Source organism: Callionymus lyra, chromosome 9 (genome assembly GCF_982586985.1).
Source record: "Callionymus lyra chromosome 9, fCalLyr1.hap1.1, whole genome shotgun sequence".
In the NCBI taxonomy this organism is placed as follows: domain Eukaryota; kingdom Metazoa; phylum Chordata; class Actinopteri; order Syngnathiformes; family Callionymidae; genus Callionymus; species Callionymus lyra.
In genome coordinates this window covers 7,004,475-7,023,260 of record NC_141826.1, presented here as the reverse complement: position 1 = coordinate 7,023,260, position 18,786 = coordinate 7,004,475, and the positions used below count along the sequence as shown (strand labels likewise).

The window sequence follows — 18,786 nt, the reverse complement described above, 5'->3', positions numbered from 1 at the left end:
TGCCTGGACTGCATTGGACTGACCTGTCTTGTACAACGTCCTCCGTCTCCTACAGACGTCTTTGTCAAAGTGGAGGGGTGCCCTAACAATCCATTCGGGGTTAAATTGAGAAAGACTTCAGTGCTTTCCCGTCCCAGTCACGAGGAGGAGGTGAGCAAAACGATTTGATGTTGATTATTATTCATCTATTTTTTATTATGCAATCACCCCCAAATGTTGTTAAAAACATCAAAAATCAAAACCTTGGGGCATTTCTATCAAACTGGGGGACGAAATCTGGCCCATTAAGTTATTTTATGTAGCCTGTTGGATGATTATTAAGATCAATTAATCACAGATAATAATAACAGCACTTTTTATATTAAATATTTTTTGACGATAAGATGTTTAAAGTTTAACAGTGAAAATATGATATAATTTCTTATACTTTAGGCCTCTGTTGTGACTCCAGCCGTGTCACATGTTAAAGCAGAGTCTCCGCCGCAAGTGAGTAATAAACCATTGATTCCGCCAATCGCAAAGAAGCCTGCAATTCCCAAAAAGCCGGATGTACCTGGAGACAGTGGAATTAAAACCAGGCGTATCTCGGGTGCGTATGTTCACACAGTGGCAATTTAAACATAAAAGTATTTTCATTGTGTTGTTGCTGGTGTCGTTCAGAACCCGCCTCAGTTTGCAGCGGAGGGTCAAACAGACCCAGCTGGATCTCTGTGGCCAAACAGAAACAACAAATCTACAAGGATCATTCTCTGGATGTAATCACCGTCAAAAAGGTTTACATTTGTTTAGATTATAGCTGCAGCGGTTAATAAGCAATACATGCAACACTCCAAGATTGCTTTCTTACCATGTAACTCTTAAGTGGGTCCAACTTCTGACCAATCAGAACAAGAGTTGCTGATTGACTCGCTCTCTCTTTAGGAGGAACACGATCGGAAGTCTTCACCACCTGTCTGTACCAGCTCAGCTGCTGTCAGTGAACACAGATTACTGACTCCTGATAAAGGTGAGATTATGTCGATGTCTGTCACCGTTGACGCAACAAAGCCAGGTGTTGGATAGTGGTATAATGCTGCCACCTTGTGGTCAGTACTACGTGGTTATGTTTTTTAATATTTAAAGAAATAATATTTACCATTATGAAACTTTTAGTATTTCTTCATATACAACAAACACTTTCTGAATTACCAAAAAGGCACTTTTGAGTTAAAAGGTGCTTATAAAAAAAATATATCTGAAGCCTTTTTACAACAAAATTAGCTGCAAAAGTTGATATCTCCTCTAAACAAAAGTATGGTATGTATTAGTTCTGTATAAATATTCTGATGTTTAACAAAATACAATGTAACATCTCCCTTCTAGTCAAACAAATCTTAAAAGCATGACAATACGTAAGCAGGTACGTATTGTTTAACGTTTATTTCTCTTCAGTCTTCTATTAGTAAAAGAGGTTTTGCACAGCTGTTCTGTGCTTTTAAGTGTCAATTCTCCTTGTTTGCCACTGACACACGTGTCCCAGCTTTGTAGACAGAAAACTGTCTTCCATTTTCTACAACCCTCGTGAAAGCACATGTACTTTTTTGCATTTCCTCTATAAAAGTGCATTTGTGTTTTTGGCATATAATAGCAAAATATATAGAATCCTTTAGCCTCTGAATCAACAAGAACTTTTGTCTCTCAATGTATTACCATTTCTGGCAAAGATACTATATATATCACTTGTGTCAATTTATTGAAAATAAATGTTCTCCTTTTGCTTGATGATGTGTCTTTACAAATTTTCCTTCTGACTGTTTTTTCACTGTACAATAGCGATGCTTTGATGAAGCTTCATGAAGCAGAATTGTTATTTTTAGACCCCACTAGATGGCACTCTCTGCTCTTTAATCTGTATATAAACAGCTACTTTATTGAAACCTCAATTAATTCTATTTAGTAATTTAAACTGTAGGCCTACTGAGCCCTGAAATATTGGACCTTTCTTCTGAAAATGAGCTCATCCCTGCTTTACATAGTTAGAAATGTCCGTGTAGCACTTTTGTTTTAGCCTTTTGTTATTAAATGATTGGATAGAATAAAGTATGTTATGCTCTCACCCCAAATCAAAGGTTGATATGTGTTTTACTCTCCGCAGAGACCCCTGCAGACCTCAGCAAGTCTTCACCATTAACTGAAAAAGATGTTCGATGGATCAGCTCCCCTCCAGCTCCAGTACCGCCCGTGTCTTCAAAATCATTTCCAGCCCCTCCTTGTCCCAAACCTGCTCCTGCTGCCCTGAAAGCTACACCTCCACCCCCCGTGCTTCCTCACCGGGGTCTGTCGCCTTGTGCGTCGGTTTTGTCCCAGCATGTCCACCCACTGTCTTTGGGCACGACACCCAACCTCCCTGCTTGCACGTCCAGAACTGCTCCTGGACAAACGGTCCCCAAAGTACCAGCACAGCGAGGCGTCCCACCACCAGGTTTGGCCCAGGACGAGCCCCCCTGGATGGCGCTTGCAAAGAAAAAAGCGAAAGCCTGGAGCGAGATGCCTCAGATAGTGCAGTGAAATGATGACGTAAGGGGGGGTCCTGTACAAAGAAGGACCTCAGCAGGACTTGATGGCATTTGCACAGATATTACTTTATCACTTCCTGATGTTCAGATGAGGGAGGAAAGTGAATTTCTCAGACACCTTTAAAGCTTTGACCACTAATGTCTTTCTGTGTTGGTTGAGAGTCTCATTAATACATTCATCAGATCAGTTATTATTGCCGAATGCTCCAAACCAACATATGGAGTGTCATTTATTACAATATAACCCTTTTCTGACTAAAAAGCCAAAAAAGCATTTACAGTGATTCACACGCTTCTATGGATCAGGATAAAACCTTGTGTCAAACAGTGTCCATTCATGTACATTTCCATTTCCTCTAGTCCATAATCTTTCTCAAATAACCAGTTTCCGTTTAAATGTTTTATTATATTTTGTTTTGAAATTTAAGATTTAATTTTAACATGCTGTAAATAACAAATGTTACCACGCTTTTAATTTCCCCTGAGGTTTTACCAGACCAACAAAATCATGACTGGTAAAGTTATAGATGTTTGGTTTCAGTCATGTGACTTCACAATAAAACCCTTTCATGGAAATGTAGGTGTGTTTGGTGTTTTTATTAAAAATCCATTTTGGTAGATGTGTTGATAAAAAAGAATGAGAAGTTTTTTTTTTTCAATTGCAAATGCCTTCCAAACAGGGCAAGCTCACTAAAATATTACAAAACTACGTTATTTTATTGTGTCTGTGATGGTTTGATGAGGCCTTGTGATACCGCTAATTAAATGAAACCTCATTCTTGTCAAATGTTTTTTTTAGCTCTGTTCCATCCCAACTACTGTATTCTCTATTCTCTAATGTTGAACAAAATTGTTCTGCCTGCACTTGCAGGAAATCTTTAACCATAAATGGAGTGCTGCAAAACTTCAGGCAAACATTGATTTGGATCTCTGGATATTACACATATTGTTCTACTCCAACTAGTTGCCCAGGCTCTCTCTGTAACATCATGGCAGACAAGTCTCGCTTTCAGACACAATTGCTATGAGTTCCTACTTGATCTGCGCGTATCTCACTTCTTACACCATTCCATTTATTGAAGCACATGGAGAGGCCCTGCCATTTTTACTCGGATCCATATCCAGTTCACACAACTCTGACTCCACTTGAAGATCAGAGTCATACATGCAACATACAACATACTCTTCTTACCTGATCAGAGCCTCAGATTAATATTTCCTGAACAATTTCTTTTATCAAATCAGACACTTTCTGTAGCTTCTTTAGTAGTTAAGAGATGGGTTGATACAGCTGTGTAGCAAAGATACTATATTTTGAGTGTTGTTGTTTTTTTAAAGGCCACTAGATGGCACTCTCTGCTTTATAATGTTCATTCAGATCTTCTAATTCAATGACACTTGTTATTCTTTGCAAACTAAGAGTGCCATCTAGTGGTATTTCAAAATGAAGACACTGTTTCATGATCCATGAAACCTCAAGTTCATCATCAGTTATCGTTAGCAGCATAACACACTTTTGTGGCATCGAGATGTTCCCAGTGTATACTATACTTAAAGATCTGTGAGGAGTGATATAGATTGATCTATATAAAATGTGATGTTTTTGTTAATCACAGAGCAGCTAGCTGTACATATTGTTTGTTTAATCTTCATAGCAGCCACACTTGCTTGAAAACAAGAATATAGTACAATCAATACACATGAAGGGGGATATAAAACCAAACAGTAGTATTTCAATGTGGTTTTTATGCTACATCGACGGAATTCTTACAATTTGGCCCGTTCAATACAAAACAACTGTGAAATGTTATTTCATGACAGACACACACAATAATGAAAAACATTTGTCACACAATCATGTAAAATCACATTTGAATAGAAAATCAAAGCAGGTCAGCACTTTCGCTCCCAAACTTTAGCAAGGCCACGTTATTTTTTAGGAAATCTCTTGTTTTCCCTGCATTTCAATTCATTCCATAGAACAATGAGAGGTGGGAATGCCTTGCTCTTGTGACACTGGTTTTCAACGCTTTCATTTCAAGCGATGATCCTGAGGCTTTTTGTCACATGACTTTCCCTTATTTAAGTTACACATACAAGATAAATACTTCAATAAATATGATGAGGTGATAAAGGAAGCTGACGCTGTCATCATTCCAAACTGGAAGTCCTGATTGGAATTCAGAGATGAATAGTAAAAAACATGGAAGCATTTAACACTTTTGCAGATCTTAAGCCATTTAAGGTTTGTATCAAACAAAAACGAAGTAAAAACTGAAGTACCATGTAAACAAAGTCATGAAAAACAGGATAAGGTCAGAGTCAAGAACAAAAGGAAGCCTTGTCCAAACATGTTACGCTTATTGATTCAAACAGCAGGTGAAGTTTTTTTTAAAGGCTCTTATTTTGAAGTGGAAACGATCCAAAAAGTAAAACATTAGTTGGAAGATTATTTAAGTTAATTATTACTGTTACATGGGGGATACCCATTAGAATCAGTCTTACACAATCAAAAAGCAATTTAAATAGACTGAATGGTCTAATGATGTCTAAATATTGCTGTGGAGAGACATCCATGCTGCTATTGGAAGTTTGTCTGAATCTGAATAAGCTTTTAGGAAGAAAGAGTTTTCTAGTCGAAACAGAATGATACAGAGGACGGCCGTGTATACTTGATATTGAGAAATTGCTTCTGCTGCTTCAACTCTTTGAATTGGGGGGCTTCAACGCTTAAGACGTGCGAAGAAGACGGACGCAACAAAACGTAAGGTGCAACATGACATCAGTTCTTTGTGCGTTAGATGGCAGACCAGGGGTGTCAGTTCCGCTGCTGCTCGAGGGAGAAGGAAAGTCATTTACTGCATTTCACGGAACTTGGTCTTCTTAGCGGTGCCGGCTGTGGGCCATGAAGAGCAGCACTCTGCGGATCCCACTGAGGCGATCCTTAAGGGACGTGATGGCGAGGAAGGGCAGCTGAGCACGACCTTCCAATGGAAGGACGGCGAGTAACCACCAGCACCAGGATGGACCATTTGGACTGGCCTGAAGGAGGCAAGAAGGAATGGCTTAGATCTCACACCTTGCTAAATGACAAGCACTTTGTCCACCTTAATTATATATTTTTTTGCATGTGTGTGTTTATGTTTTCATACCTGAAGCTCAGAGTTTTTTTCAGGCATGGGTCCAAAGTGACCTTCGATACGTTCCTTCTGCTCTGTCTTTAAGGAGTTGACCCAAACTAGAGCCTGGTCATAAACGGCGTCATGCAGAGACTGCAGCTCCCCCATAGCCACGCCCTCCACCTGAAGCACACACACAAAGTATTGATACTTCATATTGCTGTGCAGGAAACCACATCACTCGAGTTCTCTCCCACATACCTTCACATCCTCTAGGTACTCGATTTCAGCTGTATTATATCCATCCCTCTCTTGGTGCCTAATGACCTTGAACCTCCGCCTGCCGATGGTGTCCACCACTGACCGCCCGTCTGAGAAAAACTTGACATCACGTATCTCCAGCAGACACCCGTACTCTGCAAACCTACAAAAGGAGAAAAGCAAAACAAATGAGATACGGTTCCTTTCCCTGCACAGTGGAACGTCGAGAAGATGGAACCCACACGTACCCCTTCAGGTTGTCGCTCAGACACATGCCAAAGCAGTTGGTGCCCGTCTCAATGCAGCGTCGGACCATCAGTCGGTAGCAAGGCTCAAAGATGTGGAGGGGACAGGGCACAGTGGGGAAGGCCATGGTGCACACGAAAATAGGCACATTCTTGTTGAGACTGAAAAGGAAGAACAATTCACTTATTACTGCAAAGTACTACACCAGAAATCAATTGTAAATCGGCAATTATTTTTTTTAAATTCTAGTTATAAATAATAATAACCAATAAGTTATCAACTTATATATACACACACATATATATATATATATATATATCAACTTATAATAAAATAAAGAGGGATCAATAAAGTTTTTTATCTATCCATCTAATCATTTGCATAAAATTTGACTGCAATATTACACATATTTTCCCCAATAATCTCAAACCTTTTAAATAATACATTTATTAAAAGACAAGCATCTGCAACTTAGTCCGTAATAAATTATTTTATCCTTTCTCGAATTTAAACTTTTAATTACACATCTTTATTCCTTTTTTTAAGAAATTACTTTACATATCTTCTTTTTTTTTAATAAAGTTACCACCAAGGTTGTCAATATTATTTTTGTGATTTGTAGTAATGTATAAACTTGGCATTTCCTTTTTGAACTTGGTGTTCATATGCAAGTGCATATCTATGGAGCCATTCATAGGACTTAGTCAAAGGAATCTCAAGGGAGGTAAAACCCGTGTCCAGGTCAGGAGGTTAGTGGGTCAGTCGGTCATACGAAGTGAGTGTCTGGCATGTTAAGATAGATTAATAGGACATACTTGGAAAGCTCATCCATTTCTTCCAGGTGGATTTTCTCTCTTTCTAGAAGCTCAGCAGGAAGGTACTTGGATATTAGATCCTCCATCAGAACGGTCTTACAGTACTGCCTCTGGACAAGGTACTAAAAGGAAGAAGACAGAAGGGAGTAGTATGATTAGATCATTGATCCAGAGAGGGCTCTGATATATGAACTTCATGTTCAAGAAACCAGACGGGTTTGTTTAGATTCTTACCTCAGAAAGCTCTTCTTTACAGAGAGGACATTTGGTGTTGTGGTCCATACATCGCTTCAGACACTGGAGACAGAACGTGTGGCCACAGGGAGTGGTCACCGGCTCGTAGAACAGTCTTGATGAGGAAAAACGAAACAAAGTTTACAACAGTAACACAACAGCCTTTGCACGTGTCAGACTTGAACCCAAAACTCACCTCATACAGAGGGAACATTCCAGATCTGTAGGATCCAAAACAGAAGCAGCCTTTGGTGTTGACGACACATGTGATCCATGGGAATCTGAACACAGACAGTTTGACATTAGTCATTACAACAGATATCAAAGTTACAGTTCCGGGTGTAATTTAGAAGCTTACCAGGCTTGAACTTCTTCAAGTCTGATTCTTGATCCTCCACATCGGAAAGCTTCCGTTTTCTCTTGTGTAAAGCCCACTGGTCAAGGTTGCTGATTGAGGATCTGTCACTTAGTATTTTGCAGCGATTGGACCGGTTGGGTGCGTGAAAGATTGAGGCAAGACTGGAGTGGGAAGACGTCTGGGTAGAGTTCAAGTTCTGAGGGAGAATGTCCAAGTTAACACAACGTAGACTTAACCTTGAAAACCCTTTCGGTGCTTACCTGAGCACCCACGTTGTTTTTGAGATGCGCTCGAGACGAAGTTATGTTGGAGAAGTCCGAGATGTGTTCAGGGACTTGCTTTGTCACTGGGATTAGGAGGTCACTAAGAAGCTGATGGAAAACAAAGGACAAAGTTAATATTTCGAACAACAGATATGTTTGTTTTATTCAAAGGACCTTCAATGCAATCTTAAATAATTCATTGTATAATAAAATAAAACAAATGTTTAAAACAAATTCAAATGTTTTACCTTGAGAGCTTCAGTCTTGGCTAGTCTACAGTCGGGTTCAATGGACAGACATAAGATATATTGACGTAGAGCTTCTTCAGTTCTGCCGAGAGCAGCCAGAGCCTGAGCCTTTCGAACATGGCCCTGTTGAGATTAACAAGACTATTGTTAGCTTCTCCTTTGAATCCAGGCTACTCATGTCCTGGTCTACATACTAACCTTGGTCCAGAGTGGCATGAGTGTGCAGGCCATCTCCGCATCCTGCAGAGCACTTTCATAGTGTTTCAGGCTGGAGTGGATCTGGGAGCGGTTGCTGAACAGGATGTGGTCAGTCGGTGCTGTCAGAGAAATAAGAAGCACCCGTTTAAGTATAAGCAGATGTGTTCATCGTATTTAACAAGCTAACATTGAATAGTAAATTGCATAAGGTCAGGATAAAAAATGGGGTAAAAAGAACAATGAAAATCCAGCGCTGCATTATCAAGGTCATCCACATTACTGGTTTCATAACCTTAAAAAAAGTTATTTGATAACGACACAGTGGTTATGAGAGGGGAGTTTTTTTTTTTTTAAGCTTCTGGCCAGCCTACAAGAAACATGAACACCAAAAAGGAAATCCCTGTTATATCAATTAATGTTGACCCATATTTATGGAATGCCAAAGCCGTTCCATCACACCCGTCAGCCATTACCTTGACACACAAACAACATACCGACCCACATAAACCAACACACACATGACTTGCATTTGGGCTCGGTCTCATTACCACAGCAAAAAAAAATCAGGCTGACCCGGCTTCACTTATCTAACGCCACACCTTATTATGTTTACTTAACACATTCTTTAGTTTTAAAATGACACAGTGAATTAAAAAACACATTGAAATGAAGGTTTGTTAGTTTGAACTTAGAATAAAATAAAGAGGGATCAATAAAGTTTTTATCTATCCATCTAATCATTGGCATAAAATTTGACTGAAATATTACACATATTTTCCCCAATAATCTCAAACCTTTTAAATAATACATTTATTAAAAAACAAGCATCTGCAACTTAGTCCGTAATAAATTATTTTATCCTTTATCGAATTTAAACTTTTAATTACATATCTTTATTCCTTTTTATTAAGATATTACTTTACATATCTTTGTTGTTTTTTTTAATTAAGATACTACTAAGGTTGTAAATAAATATTATTTGTGTGATTTGTAGTAATGTACAAAGTTGGCATTTCAGTAAGCAATTAAGTAAGCATATTATGTTTACTTAAAACGTTCTTTACTTTTAAAATGACACAGTGAATTAAAAAACACATTAAAAAGTAAGGTTTGTTACATTACATAAATTAAATAAAAAATATTAAAACAAATCATTAGTTTCTCAACAACTTAACTATTTTGATCCATCATTTAAAAATATATATATAAAGTGAGTTAACGTTTTTATTTAATGTATTAAAACAACTCGGGTTGTTATTTAAACAAACTGTATAAATGTAAATATAGTGGCTCTCCTGAGCTGGATCTTAGCTGTGAACATCTCCTGACCTGGAATAGTACCCTTGACCTACATTCTCTCGACTCCCGGCTTCACGTTACACAACTAAGGAGGCTGATGATGACGTACTTACGCAATGTTTGGATCACTAGGCCAGCCTGCATAACCACTGTTACCCAACACGTGTTCCCATTAACTTAACCCGGTCCAAACTTTAACCAAGTTAGTTAGTTTTTTGACTAAAAAAAGTACTTACCGATCACGACTGCTTGGTTGTACTTCTCCAGCGCCGCGTGCATCTTCTTCTCGGCGTACAAGCCGTTGCCCTCGCGCCTCAGCTGGCCGGCCTGGCTCAGGCTGGGGAACCACTTGGCCAGCAGGTTACTCAGAACCACGTTGACCCGGTAGTCCGGCACGTCCACCACCCTGGAGCTGTCCCCGCACTCCTTGCACGTGACCGGCACGTCTTTCTTCTTCTCCTCCCTCCCGTCCCTCTCCAGGCATTTTTTACAGAAACAATGTCCGCACGGGAGAGTCACGGGCTCGTACAGGAAGCTCAGGCAGAACCGGCAGGAGAACCGCTGGTGGGCCGCGGCGGCGACTCCGGTTCCGACTCCGGTTCCGACGCTCTCCTCCTGCCGCCGTATCCCGGTGAGACACTCCACCAGGTTGACCAGGTGGACCGGCTTCAGTCTCTCGATTTCCGCCGCTTTCCAGTAAACCTCCAGCGCGTCCTCCAGCTTCCCCCCGAAGGCGAGCGCGTCCGCATACCTCAGCATCAGCTCCAGGCGGCCGTCCTGGTCCCTCGCCCCGGCCAGCTGGCACTCGTAAATGTCCGCCGCCAGATCGAAGTTCTTCGACGTGAACGCCTCCACCGCCAGCTGCAGCATGCCCTCGCTGTCCGTCTCCATGTCGAGAGGGTAGTGACCGGTGGTGGGAAGACGGTGACACCCCTGGAAGACTACCCGGGCGGTCATGGTTTCTGGTCCAGCCCAGTATTATCCACTGATGACATGCTGGACGGATCCGGTGGGGAGAGAGAGAGAGAGAAAAAAAAATGGGTTATGTAAAAAGTTTACGTCACCTGACCGCAGCCCGGCGCTCTCATTGGTCCAGAGCAGCAACGCATTACAAAACAATCTGCCATGTAACAGTTGGAAAGCCGAGACCAGGAGGAGACTGTCTGACCTGCATGTGGGATTCCAGAAAAAAAAACAAAAAAAACAGGGACGGGTCAGCGTCTCTGCCGGGAGAACCTTAGTGACCGAATAAGTACCCCGCCTGGGCCTGTAAATACATTCGACCTCATTCTTATATACACCAAAAATAACTTCTTAGATTAAACTTTTAAAAACTCAATTGACACTCCTTTTTATTGTAATGTGAACTGCTAAAGTGAAATTAAATAGTAATTACACATTGTTTAAAATGTCTTTTAATTATTAATAAGTAAGTAAGTAAGTCATTTTTATTTGTATAGCGCTTTTCCAGACCAGGGTCACAAAGCGCTTAAATAATCAAAACAATATTCAATAAAGTTTATATTTTAAAGTTCAAGATAAAACTGATGACATAACAGGAGTTCCAGAAAATCAAGGAAAAGCCTGAACAAATGTGAAACGTCTTAAGATGTTTCTTAATAACCAAGAAACATGATTTTATTATACAACTACAGGGTAGTATTTCCTTTATAGATAGATAGATAGATACTTTATTCATCTCACATAGAAATTCACAGTTCAGCAGCTCCATAATATGTTACAAGATAGAAACATAAGAGGCATGCAAGTCTACAGTATGTACAGTCTAAATATAAACTGAAACACATGTATAAAAAAGAAATATATAAAAAAGAAAATTTAAAAATAAACGGTAATAATAGTGGAAAACTTTCCTGTCCACCGAATGTAGTGTGACCACTTAAAAGTCGAGCCTGTTTATTTGTGTTCACATTACGCATCAGCCCCTGTTACATGTGCACTACCAGTAACTGGGTCAAACGCCACACTGATGTTTGTGAGATCAGCTTTATCAGTCCATGTTTGGTCTTTTCAAAGACGTGCAAAACAGAGCCCGGTTTTAGATTCTGGCTCAGGTTTTTATAATAGTGATAAGATTAAAGTAAAAATCAATGTTCGAAAGGAATTTAGTGTCTGGAAAATACGGACACAAGAGAGATGTTTTGAGTGTTTCAGTACCGATCACAACAACAACATGTTAATAATGAGGTTAATAAGGTTTAGGATGTTTTAAGCAGAAATGTCTTTTCTTTTGAAATGATTGTTTAGTGTTTGGTTTTTCAAATTCCAGAACAAGAAAATAAAACCCTACTCACAGTCTCATAAAACCAAAGGAGAAAAAAAACAACCCTTCAAGATTAGGGAAGTCTGTAAAGAAAAGGTTAAATTTGGGAAAAATGTTTTCCAGTTTTACCTTTGAATCTCAGGTGTTAAAATGTAGAGGAGAAATAATGAGGAGTGAAATTGGAAATATGATTAAAACACAACTCTTTTTGGAATGGCAAATGTTTATTTAGCTCTACATTTTTTTCCAACTTAAATTGTTCTCAATAAGTTAATACAATTCAAACAACAATTTTCATTGTTTTCTTTATAATATCTTTCTATAATAAACTTTCATCAGAATATTCACATACAAACAAAAATTATCCAGATTATACAACTTTTCTGATCGATTAGCATTTAGTGTTTTCTTTAGAAGTGGGAATCATATTTTGAAGGTATTTTGAGGCTTTTATCAGGGGGAAAACAAAATTCATGCTACATTCATGCAACGCATGGATAAAATTGAAACATGAAGCTGATTGCAATATTCTGTAAAGGTGACTAACTCCAAGAACTAGTACTTTATATCGAGACGTGTTTCATAAAAAGGGGGGAAACAGTTACTTGGGTTCTGTCAATGGTCTCTAGTACGATACCAAGGATTTATGGTTTTTTTCCAATTCATGATTGATACAGGGATTAAATGCTTCAATATGTAGGGTCTTTCTTTCTGATGGAATGTTTATATGTTGGAGGTAGAGGTGATCAGTTGCCTCCTGGTGTCTGCCACATGGTTGTGCATGTGAAGTAAAAGGGTTTAGGGGGGGTGGGAGGGTTTAATGATGTGACCCATCAATCCAGTAGTGTGCTCTCTGTTGAAGTGCTTTGTGCGGCAGGCTGCCTTTTCTTCTTGTAGCTGGGCCAGCGGCACACGGGGCAGCAGTGGCGTCCACCTGAGAGCCAGACAACTATGCAGCGCTGGTGGAAGACATGACCACAGGGCAAGCCCATCAGCACATCCCTGCTGGCAAAGTTCTCCAAACACACAACGCACTCAGAGCAAGGAAGCATTTCGCGGGGCCATGCCGAGCAGTCACAGTGGTGGTGGTGGAAGGAGTTGTCAGCAGGCACACACCCCTTCATCTGCGCCTGGTCAACTGATCCGGGGCATCCCTTACCATGACTACAACACGACTGGGAAGCTGGACACGAAGACCCTTTGCTTTTCTGGCCGCACTCACCGCTAGGTCCACGGCTGCAGGATGCAGCATCAACATGCTCCTCGCAATCTGTATCTGAAGGTGAGCTGTCTGTCTCGGCATCCGTTCCCCCACTGGACCCATTTACACAAGCCCTTCGAAATCTCCAGGTCGGCAAGCTCTTTATGTAGTCCAAGGTCACTAAGGGCCGCAGCCAGAGATCAGGGTAGGCCAACCTCTCGAAAAAGAAGTTTGAATCGTCCTCCCAATCCGAGAAGTCAGAGGGAACCTGCTGCAGAGAGGCGATGGGGAGCAGCAGGTAGGACGTGTACCAGTCCCACAGACTTGCGAGCCATTCCAGGTTAGTGGTGCTGTCCTCCTGAATTCTGTTGCCGCAGCGTCGTTTCTTCTCAAAATAGTCAACAAGCAGCCCATGAGCAAGGTAGGTAGAGAGGAAGAGAGCAGGGTGGGAGGAGTAAAAGGTCCAGTCGGCCCGCACCAGACTGGCCAGCGTGGTGGTGTCTGCGTATCTCAGCAGTTTCAGACTGAAGACGTACAAAGTCTCCAGGTATGGCAGCTGGATGAGACCCTGCAGGGTGTGAAGATATATCGGTTAATGTTCTTTTACAGTATTTTGTACTATTTGTGGTTGTCAAGTAAATTATTCCAAATTCATAATTGAATAATCTCAGTGTTTTTAGGGGGAAGGCAAGGAAAAGCGGGCCCACGGGGGGCCGAAAACCTAATGTAGATTGAAACATGTCCAATTGTTTCAATTATTATCATTTAAAACATATTTATGTATATATTATATCGTATTGCATATGTATGCAATAAGAGAGATTTTCACAGTTTAGCTTGTTTTGCTAATTCAACAGGGGCACAAAGGGAGACAGATGGCCACCATGACAATTCAGAAATCCCATTTCAATTAAATATATACACCATTCAATACATATTAAATAAGGAGGAATTATATGTTTTTCATAAGCAAATCCCTACCAGAACAGGAAGCCAGGACACCAGCAGTATGGAGTTGTAAGTTCCAAGAGTTCGAATCAGAACCACAAATCGTTTGACTGTCGCTCCCTGTGAGGAAATGTTAAATATATTAGAATAAAATACAGGATGATGGAGCATGACATGATATAATAAGAAAAAATAAGCCATGGTTAATGGATGTTTGTAAATGATATAGACTTGAAAAAACGGAAAATAGTCAGATAAAATAAGATGCTTGTTGCCAGGATATATAATGATTATAATAATTATATTTGTGAAATAATAAGAGTGGTATCAGGTAGACATCAGCAGTGTCATGGGTCAGCTATGGTAGTCTAAAAAACTGATGTTTATAGAATCCCGTCTAGAGACATCGTTGTCATTGTTGCCCTTACAGTACTTGGTCGGCCCATTAACAATCGGCAAACAATAAAAAAATAGAGGTTTCATTCAAGGAGTGCGTGAACTGATCGGATTTTTACACTGTGGACATGAATCCAAAGTTACTGACTGCTAAAATAAGACTTGATAGATCAATGTTTGATGAAGAAGATTGATCATATAACATACAATCTGTATTCACCATGATAGGGCAAGAGGAAGAAAGAAGATAAATGGCTGTATTGATGAGGATCTGCCTGATTATACATTTTCAACTATGATTGTTGTCCATGCCCAATGAAAAACATCTTCTCTCCAAAAATGTTTTTTGAATGAAGAGTCTATACTGGTTCATACAAGCATTTTGTTGTCGGACATACAGTACGATGAAAATTAACTTGAAATGTATTATACACATATGATCAATACTCAATAATTCAGTGTAAGAATGGGGAGGAAAAGCAACCTGTGTAATAAACAGATCCATCCAGGCCAGCAAGTTGATCAGGACAAAACTCAGCACGAAGAGATCATTGACCTCTGGCTGCACTGATCGTAGGAACGAGTCCATGGCTGCAAGAGACAGGAACTCCCCCGTGCTGCAGAAAGAAATTAGCAGTTAATTTTTTGTTTGATAACACGACTAAAAGACAAAAAATCTATTCTTTACCCATTGCCATAGCGATAAATCCCTTCAGGCATCTTTAGGATATAGGCGGGAGTCTGAGTCACACCGATTTCTGACAAGCTACTGTGGTTGTCCCACTGACGGACGTCCACAAAGATGAACTCGATCCTGCCAGTGAACTTGACAGAAAGGGAGGAGAAGAAGGCCGGGGGCTGGGGCAGGTGGGCAAACATGAACATTTTGACGGTGCCCGTTGAGCCAGAGTTCCACTCCTCCAGTAGTTTTTCAGTGGAACTGAGAGTTTTGACTCGGTGAGCCATGTGTGAGGTCATCCAGCGGAAGATGGGGTCAGTTTCAATGCGGCGGCCGGTGTATTCCTTTAGGACCACTTTTCCTTTTGACGCCGTTGTCTGCGGGACTGACATGATGAGTGTGGATCGTTGCCAGCCACGCCGCATACAGGACCTAGAGGTCAAGAATGTTGCAAATACAATTTAGGAAGTAGACTTGTGAGGACATGTCAGATGTCTGCCTTCTTGAAAGTGACTTAAATTGCTTTACTTTCACAGGCATCGACACCGTGTAACCATAGTATTTTCACTATTCAACTGAATTTTTTTTTATTTTTACGATATACGTCCAAATATATTTGGTTCACAAACAGTCCGTGCAGCCCTATGCTTCAATAAACAATTTTAAAAAATAAAGATTGCTCAGATAAAAAGTTCTCACCGGTGATCATGGGAACAGTTAAAGGTACCAGTTCTGATCCCGAACTGAGACATTTTCTGCACCATCTTCCCCCAGTTCGAGTGACTGAGCAAAGCCTCACGGTCCTGAGCAATGACCTGCACATAAATAAAGCACTTTAGTATGGACGACCAACCATTTATCTTTGGACAAAGCTCATGTCCTGGTGGGTGGGTGTGTCTTAACTAGATGTCATTCAAAACACAGAATAAAAAGTGTCATCCAATAATTACATGGAATGTCAGTATCAAGGTACAGGAAAATATATCCACATAAAAATGTTCAATTTTAACTATCATTTAGATTTTATCCAACTAAATATCAGAAGTGCCGCTATAGGTGGGTCACAACTGCAGTACTGTCAATTTCCTCAAAGATAGAGGTCTCATAAAAATGATGACAGACTATAAAAAATACTCACAAACTTGAGGTTTAGAACCCTTGTGTGTACTGACCTGGACTAGCCATATCCCATCCTTGGTGTCCTCCACTAATTCATAGAAGTGCATTTCTCCACTGAAGTGTGTGCTGCTGGCATCTCCCTCCTCTGTTTGTTCCTTCTCCTTCTTGATGGCGGAGTACAGCTCCCCTTGTGTCAGCTCTCCTGGGAGTGAAAAAGACAGGAAACGGTTAATTGACACAGATCAAAATATAACATTTGTTTGATGTTGATAACAGTGAAATATTGTTTTTTTATACGTATATATATGAATGCACATTGTAAGCATTTATCATTGTACCCTGTTCTGTTTAAAGTATAAAAAACAAAAATGAACCATTTTCACAAAATTTGATTCTGCTACTCAAAATGTACTTTTATCTGATAACGAATCAGAATAGGCAAGATCCAAATCTGTATTCGACATGGATCGTTTCCAGGGTTTCTACAGCTTAAAGCAAGTTAAAAAAAAAAAAAAAAAAAGATTTCTTGTTAAATATCATTGAAATACAAATTAAGTTCTTGGCAATGAACCAAAAAAAACATTAATTGCATAGGTGATTATTACACAAATGTTTATTTTAAACATTGAATAAATATTACTTTTTAATCCAATAAAAACCTTTCCTCAACCCACTATTTCTGCACAAATACACTGTGTATTGTACACATTGTCTGATACCATCAAAAGTTGTTTGGACAGCCAATTCTCTCAATCTAACACTTTTGAAAACCTGATTTAGGAAAGACCTTTAAGGATCTGCCGGACCCCTGTTTCCCCAGTGTAAGTAAGTGAGTAAGTAAGTAATTTATATTTATATAGCGCTTTTGCAGACCAGGGTCACAAAGCGCTTAAACAATCAAAACAATATTCAATAAAGTATATACTTTAAAGATCAAGATAAAACTGAGAACACAACAGGAGTTCCAGAAAATCAAGGAAAAGCCTGAACAAATAGAAATGTCTTAAGATGTTTCTTAAAGGAGTCAGTAGATCCATCAAGCACAAAGAGAGAGGATCGTTCCAAAGCTTAGGAGCAACAGCCTGAAAAGATTTCTCTCCTCTTGTTCTGAACCTTGTGCGAGGAACCATAAGTAGATTCTGATACACAGACCTCAGAGCCCGAGCTGGGGTGTAAGGCTGGATCAGATCACTGATGTTAGGAGGAGTCTGACCATGAATAGATCTGAAAGTAAGAACCAGAATTTTAAAGTTGATCCTGAAAGAAACTGGAAGCCAGTGAAGAGTTTTAAGGATCGGACAAATGTGAGTTCTTCTACTAGAGCGGGTTAGAATTCTCGCTGCAGAGTTTTGTATTAACTGCAGGCAAGACAGCTCCTTCTTGTTAAGACATGAAAACAAACTGTTACAATAGTCCAGGCGAGAAGAAACAAACGCATGGATTACAAGCTCCAGATCATGTTCCGACAACATTTTCCCAAGTTTAGAGATTTTTCTCAGTTGAAGGAAACAGTTTAGCTGGGATACATTACACAGTAGATTACGTACATTTTTGGAGGCAATTCTTTGAGTCAACTCTATAGAATATCTTAATTCCTGCTATTTGCAAGATGGTAGCTATCCACTCCGACTGTATGTCAACTTAAAAATAGAATTCACCTGCTTGTGTATGTGACAAGATACTTTCTGTCTCTATATTTTTGCAAAACAGCTACAATGTCAAATCACTACTTGAAATGTAATGAACACTAGTTGATTTGTTTTCCACAATAGACACACTTATCTGGTAGATCATTTGTTGGCAGGTGTTCATCTAAGTTACATAAAAGGGAGTTCAAATGTAACCTGATTTCTCCACCAGCTCGCTCACGTCCTTCTTCTCGGGAAGTCCGGCGTAGCCCAGTCCTCGACACTCCAGGATGGTCTTCAGCTTCTTGTAGCTGAGGGTCACCGGGTCCACCAGCTGGGTCGCAAACACACCCGTCTCGTACCAAACTACTGCCTCAAACACCCTGGCCAGCGTGAATAATACAATGAAGTAGAGCAACAGGAAGAACAACTTCAACCACATCTTCAGACAGGGCCGGACACACGTGTTGACAGTGGGAAAGAAAGGGTGGACATTAAGGGGGCATTTAAAGCATCCGGGTTCGGGTTCACAACAGTGGACTCCGCTGGCGCAGACAGGTAGCTTTAGCTTAGCCTAGCAACCGCGGCTAAGGCCCTGTGTTGGAAAACACGAAAGTCGAAGACGATCATAATGGATGCGTCCAGCCGGACCACGGCGATGTCACTGGGATCGACCCGTGTTTGGTCGCCGAGAAAAACATTCAAAGCGCGGAGAAAAGAAAACAACACTATTTGACGGATACTTTTACGTCCACTTCAGCTGCTGATGTACACAGCTGTGATGTCATGTCCGCTTCCTGCCCGTTTTGTAAACAATATACAAAATAAAACCTTCATGACGTGTTTTATTGACGAGGACATCAAAGATGAAACCAAATAAACTATAATCATAGGTGCAATGGTTTTACGTAATATACGTAACATTTGTAGATATA

At 40.2% G+C, this 18,786-nt stretch overlaps 3 protein-coding genes across 5 annotated transcripts in view; 1 reads left to right on the top strand and 2 right to left on the bottom strand.

The window, feature by feature from the left end:
* Positions 1-3,131, top strand: part of LOC148071636 (uncharacterized) — a 34,543-nt gene extending 31,412 nt beyond the window's left edge. For all 3 annotated transcript variants that reach the window (XM_087798691.1, XM_087798689.1, XM_087798690.1), the window contains 5 exons: positions 56-150; positions 433-589; positions 661-773; positions 922-1,006; positions 2,135-3,131. In XM_087798691.1, coding sequence (XP_087654817.1) covers positions 56-150; positions 433-589; positions 661-773; positions 922-1,006; positions 2,135-2,547 — 863 coding nt within the window. In that variant the 3' untranslated portion in view covers positions 2,548-3,131. The remainder of the gene's footprint in view (positions 1-55; positions 151-432; positions 590-660; positions 774-921; positions 1,007-2,134) is intronic.
* Positions 3,132-4,283: 1,152 nt separating this feature from the next.
* LOC148071635 (LON peptidase N-terminal domain and RING finger protein 3-like) lies at positions 4,284-10,620 on the bottom strand. The gene is made up of 12 exons (XM_087799202.1): positions 9,833-10,620; positions 8,298-8,416; positions 8,100-8,222; positions 7,849-7,959; positions 7,589-7,784; positions 7,427-7,511; positions 7,231-7,345; positions 6,997-7,118; positions 6,184-6,342; positions 5,936-6,098; positions 5,708-5,857; positions 4,284-5,597 (listed from the first exon to the last, which is right to left on the bottom strand). The coding sequence occupies exons 1-12, from the start codon at positions 10,551-10,553 to the stop codon at positions 5,439-5,441; spliced, it is 2,223 nt and encodes a 740-aa protein (XP_087655328.1). The 5' UTR covers positions 10,554-10,620; the 3' UTR covers positions 4,284-5,438.
* A 1,465-nt stretch (positions 10,621-12,085) lies between these two features.
* Positions 12,086-18,642, bottom strand: rnf103 (ring finger protein 103). The gene is made up of 7 exons (XM_087798980.1): positions 18,068-18,642; positions 16,277-16,425; positions 15,804-15,919; positions 15,114-15,536; positions 14,910-15,042; positions 14,063-14,149; positions 12,086-13,649 (listed from the first exon to the last, which is right to left on the bottom strand). The coding sequence occupies exons 1-7, from the start codon at positions 18,291-18,293 to the stop codon at positions 12,714-12,716; spliced, it is 2,070 nt and encodes a 689-aa protein (XP_087655106.1). The 5' UTR covers positions 18,294-18,642; the 3' UTR covers positions 12,086-12,713.
* Positions 18,643-18,786: the final 144 nt, after the last annotated feature.

Bases quoted from the DNA above. Each gene is read 5' to 3' on its own strand.
- LOC148071635 (XM_087799202.1), bottom strand. From the start codon at position 10,553: ATGACCGCCCGGGTAGTCTTCCAGGGGTGTCACCGTCTTCCCACCACC. The intron at 7,346-7,426 runs GTGAGTTTTGGG...TTCCTCATCAAG, and splicing joins GAATGTTCCCTCTGTATGAG to ACTGTTCTACGAGCCGGTGA. The intron at 7,119-7,230 runs GTAAGAATCTAA...TCTTCCTTTTAG, and splicing joins GTAAAGAAGAGCTTTCTGAG to TACCTTGTCCAGAGGCAGTA.
- rnf103 (XM_087798980.1), bottom strand. From the start codon at position 18,293: ATGTGGTTGAAGTTGTTCTTCCTGTTGCTCTACTTCATTGTATTATTC. The intron at 16,426-18,067 runs GTTACATTTGAA...TTTCACTCCCAG, and splicing joins CGAGCTGGTGGAGAAATCAG to GAGAGCTGACACAAGGGGAG. The intron at 15,537-15,803 runs GTGAGAACTTTT...CTTGACCTCTAG, and splicing joins AACTGTTCCCATGATCACCG to GTCCTGTATGCGGCGTGGCT.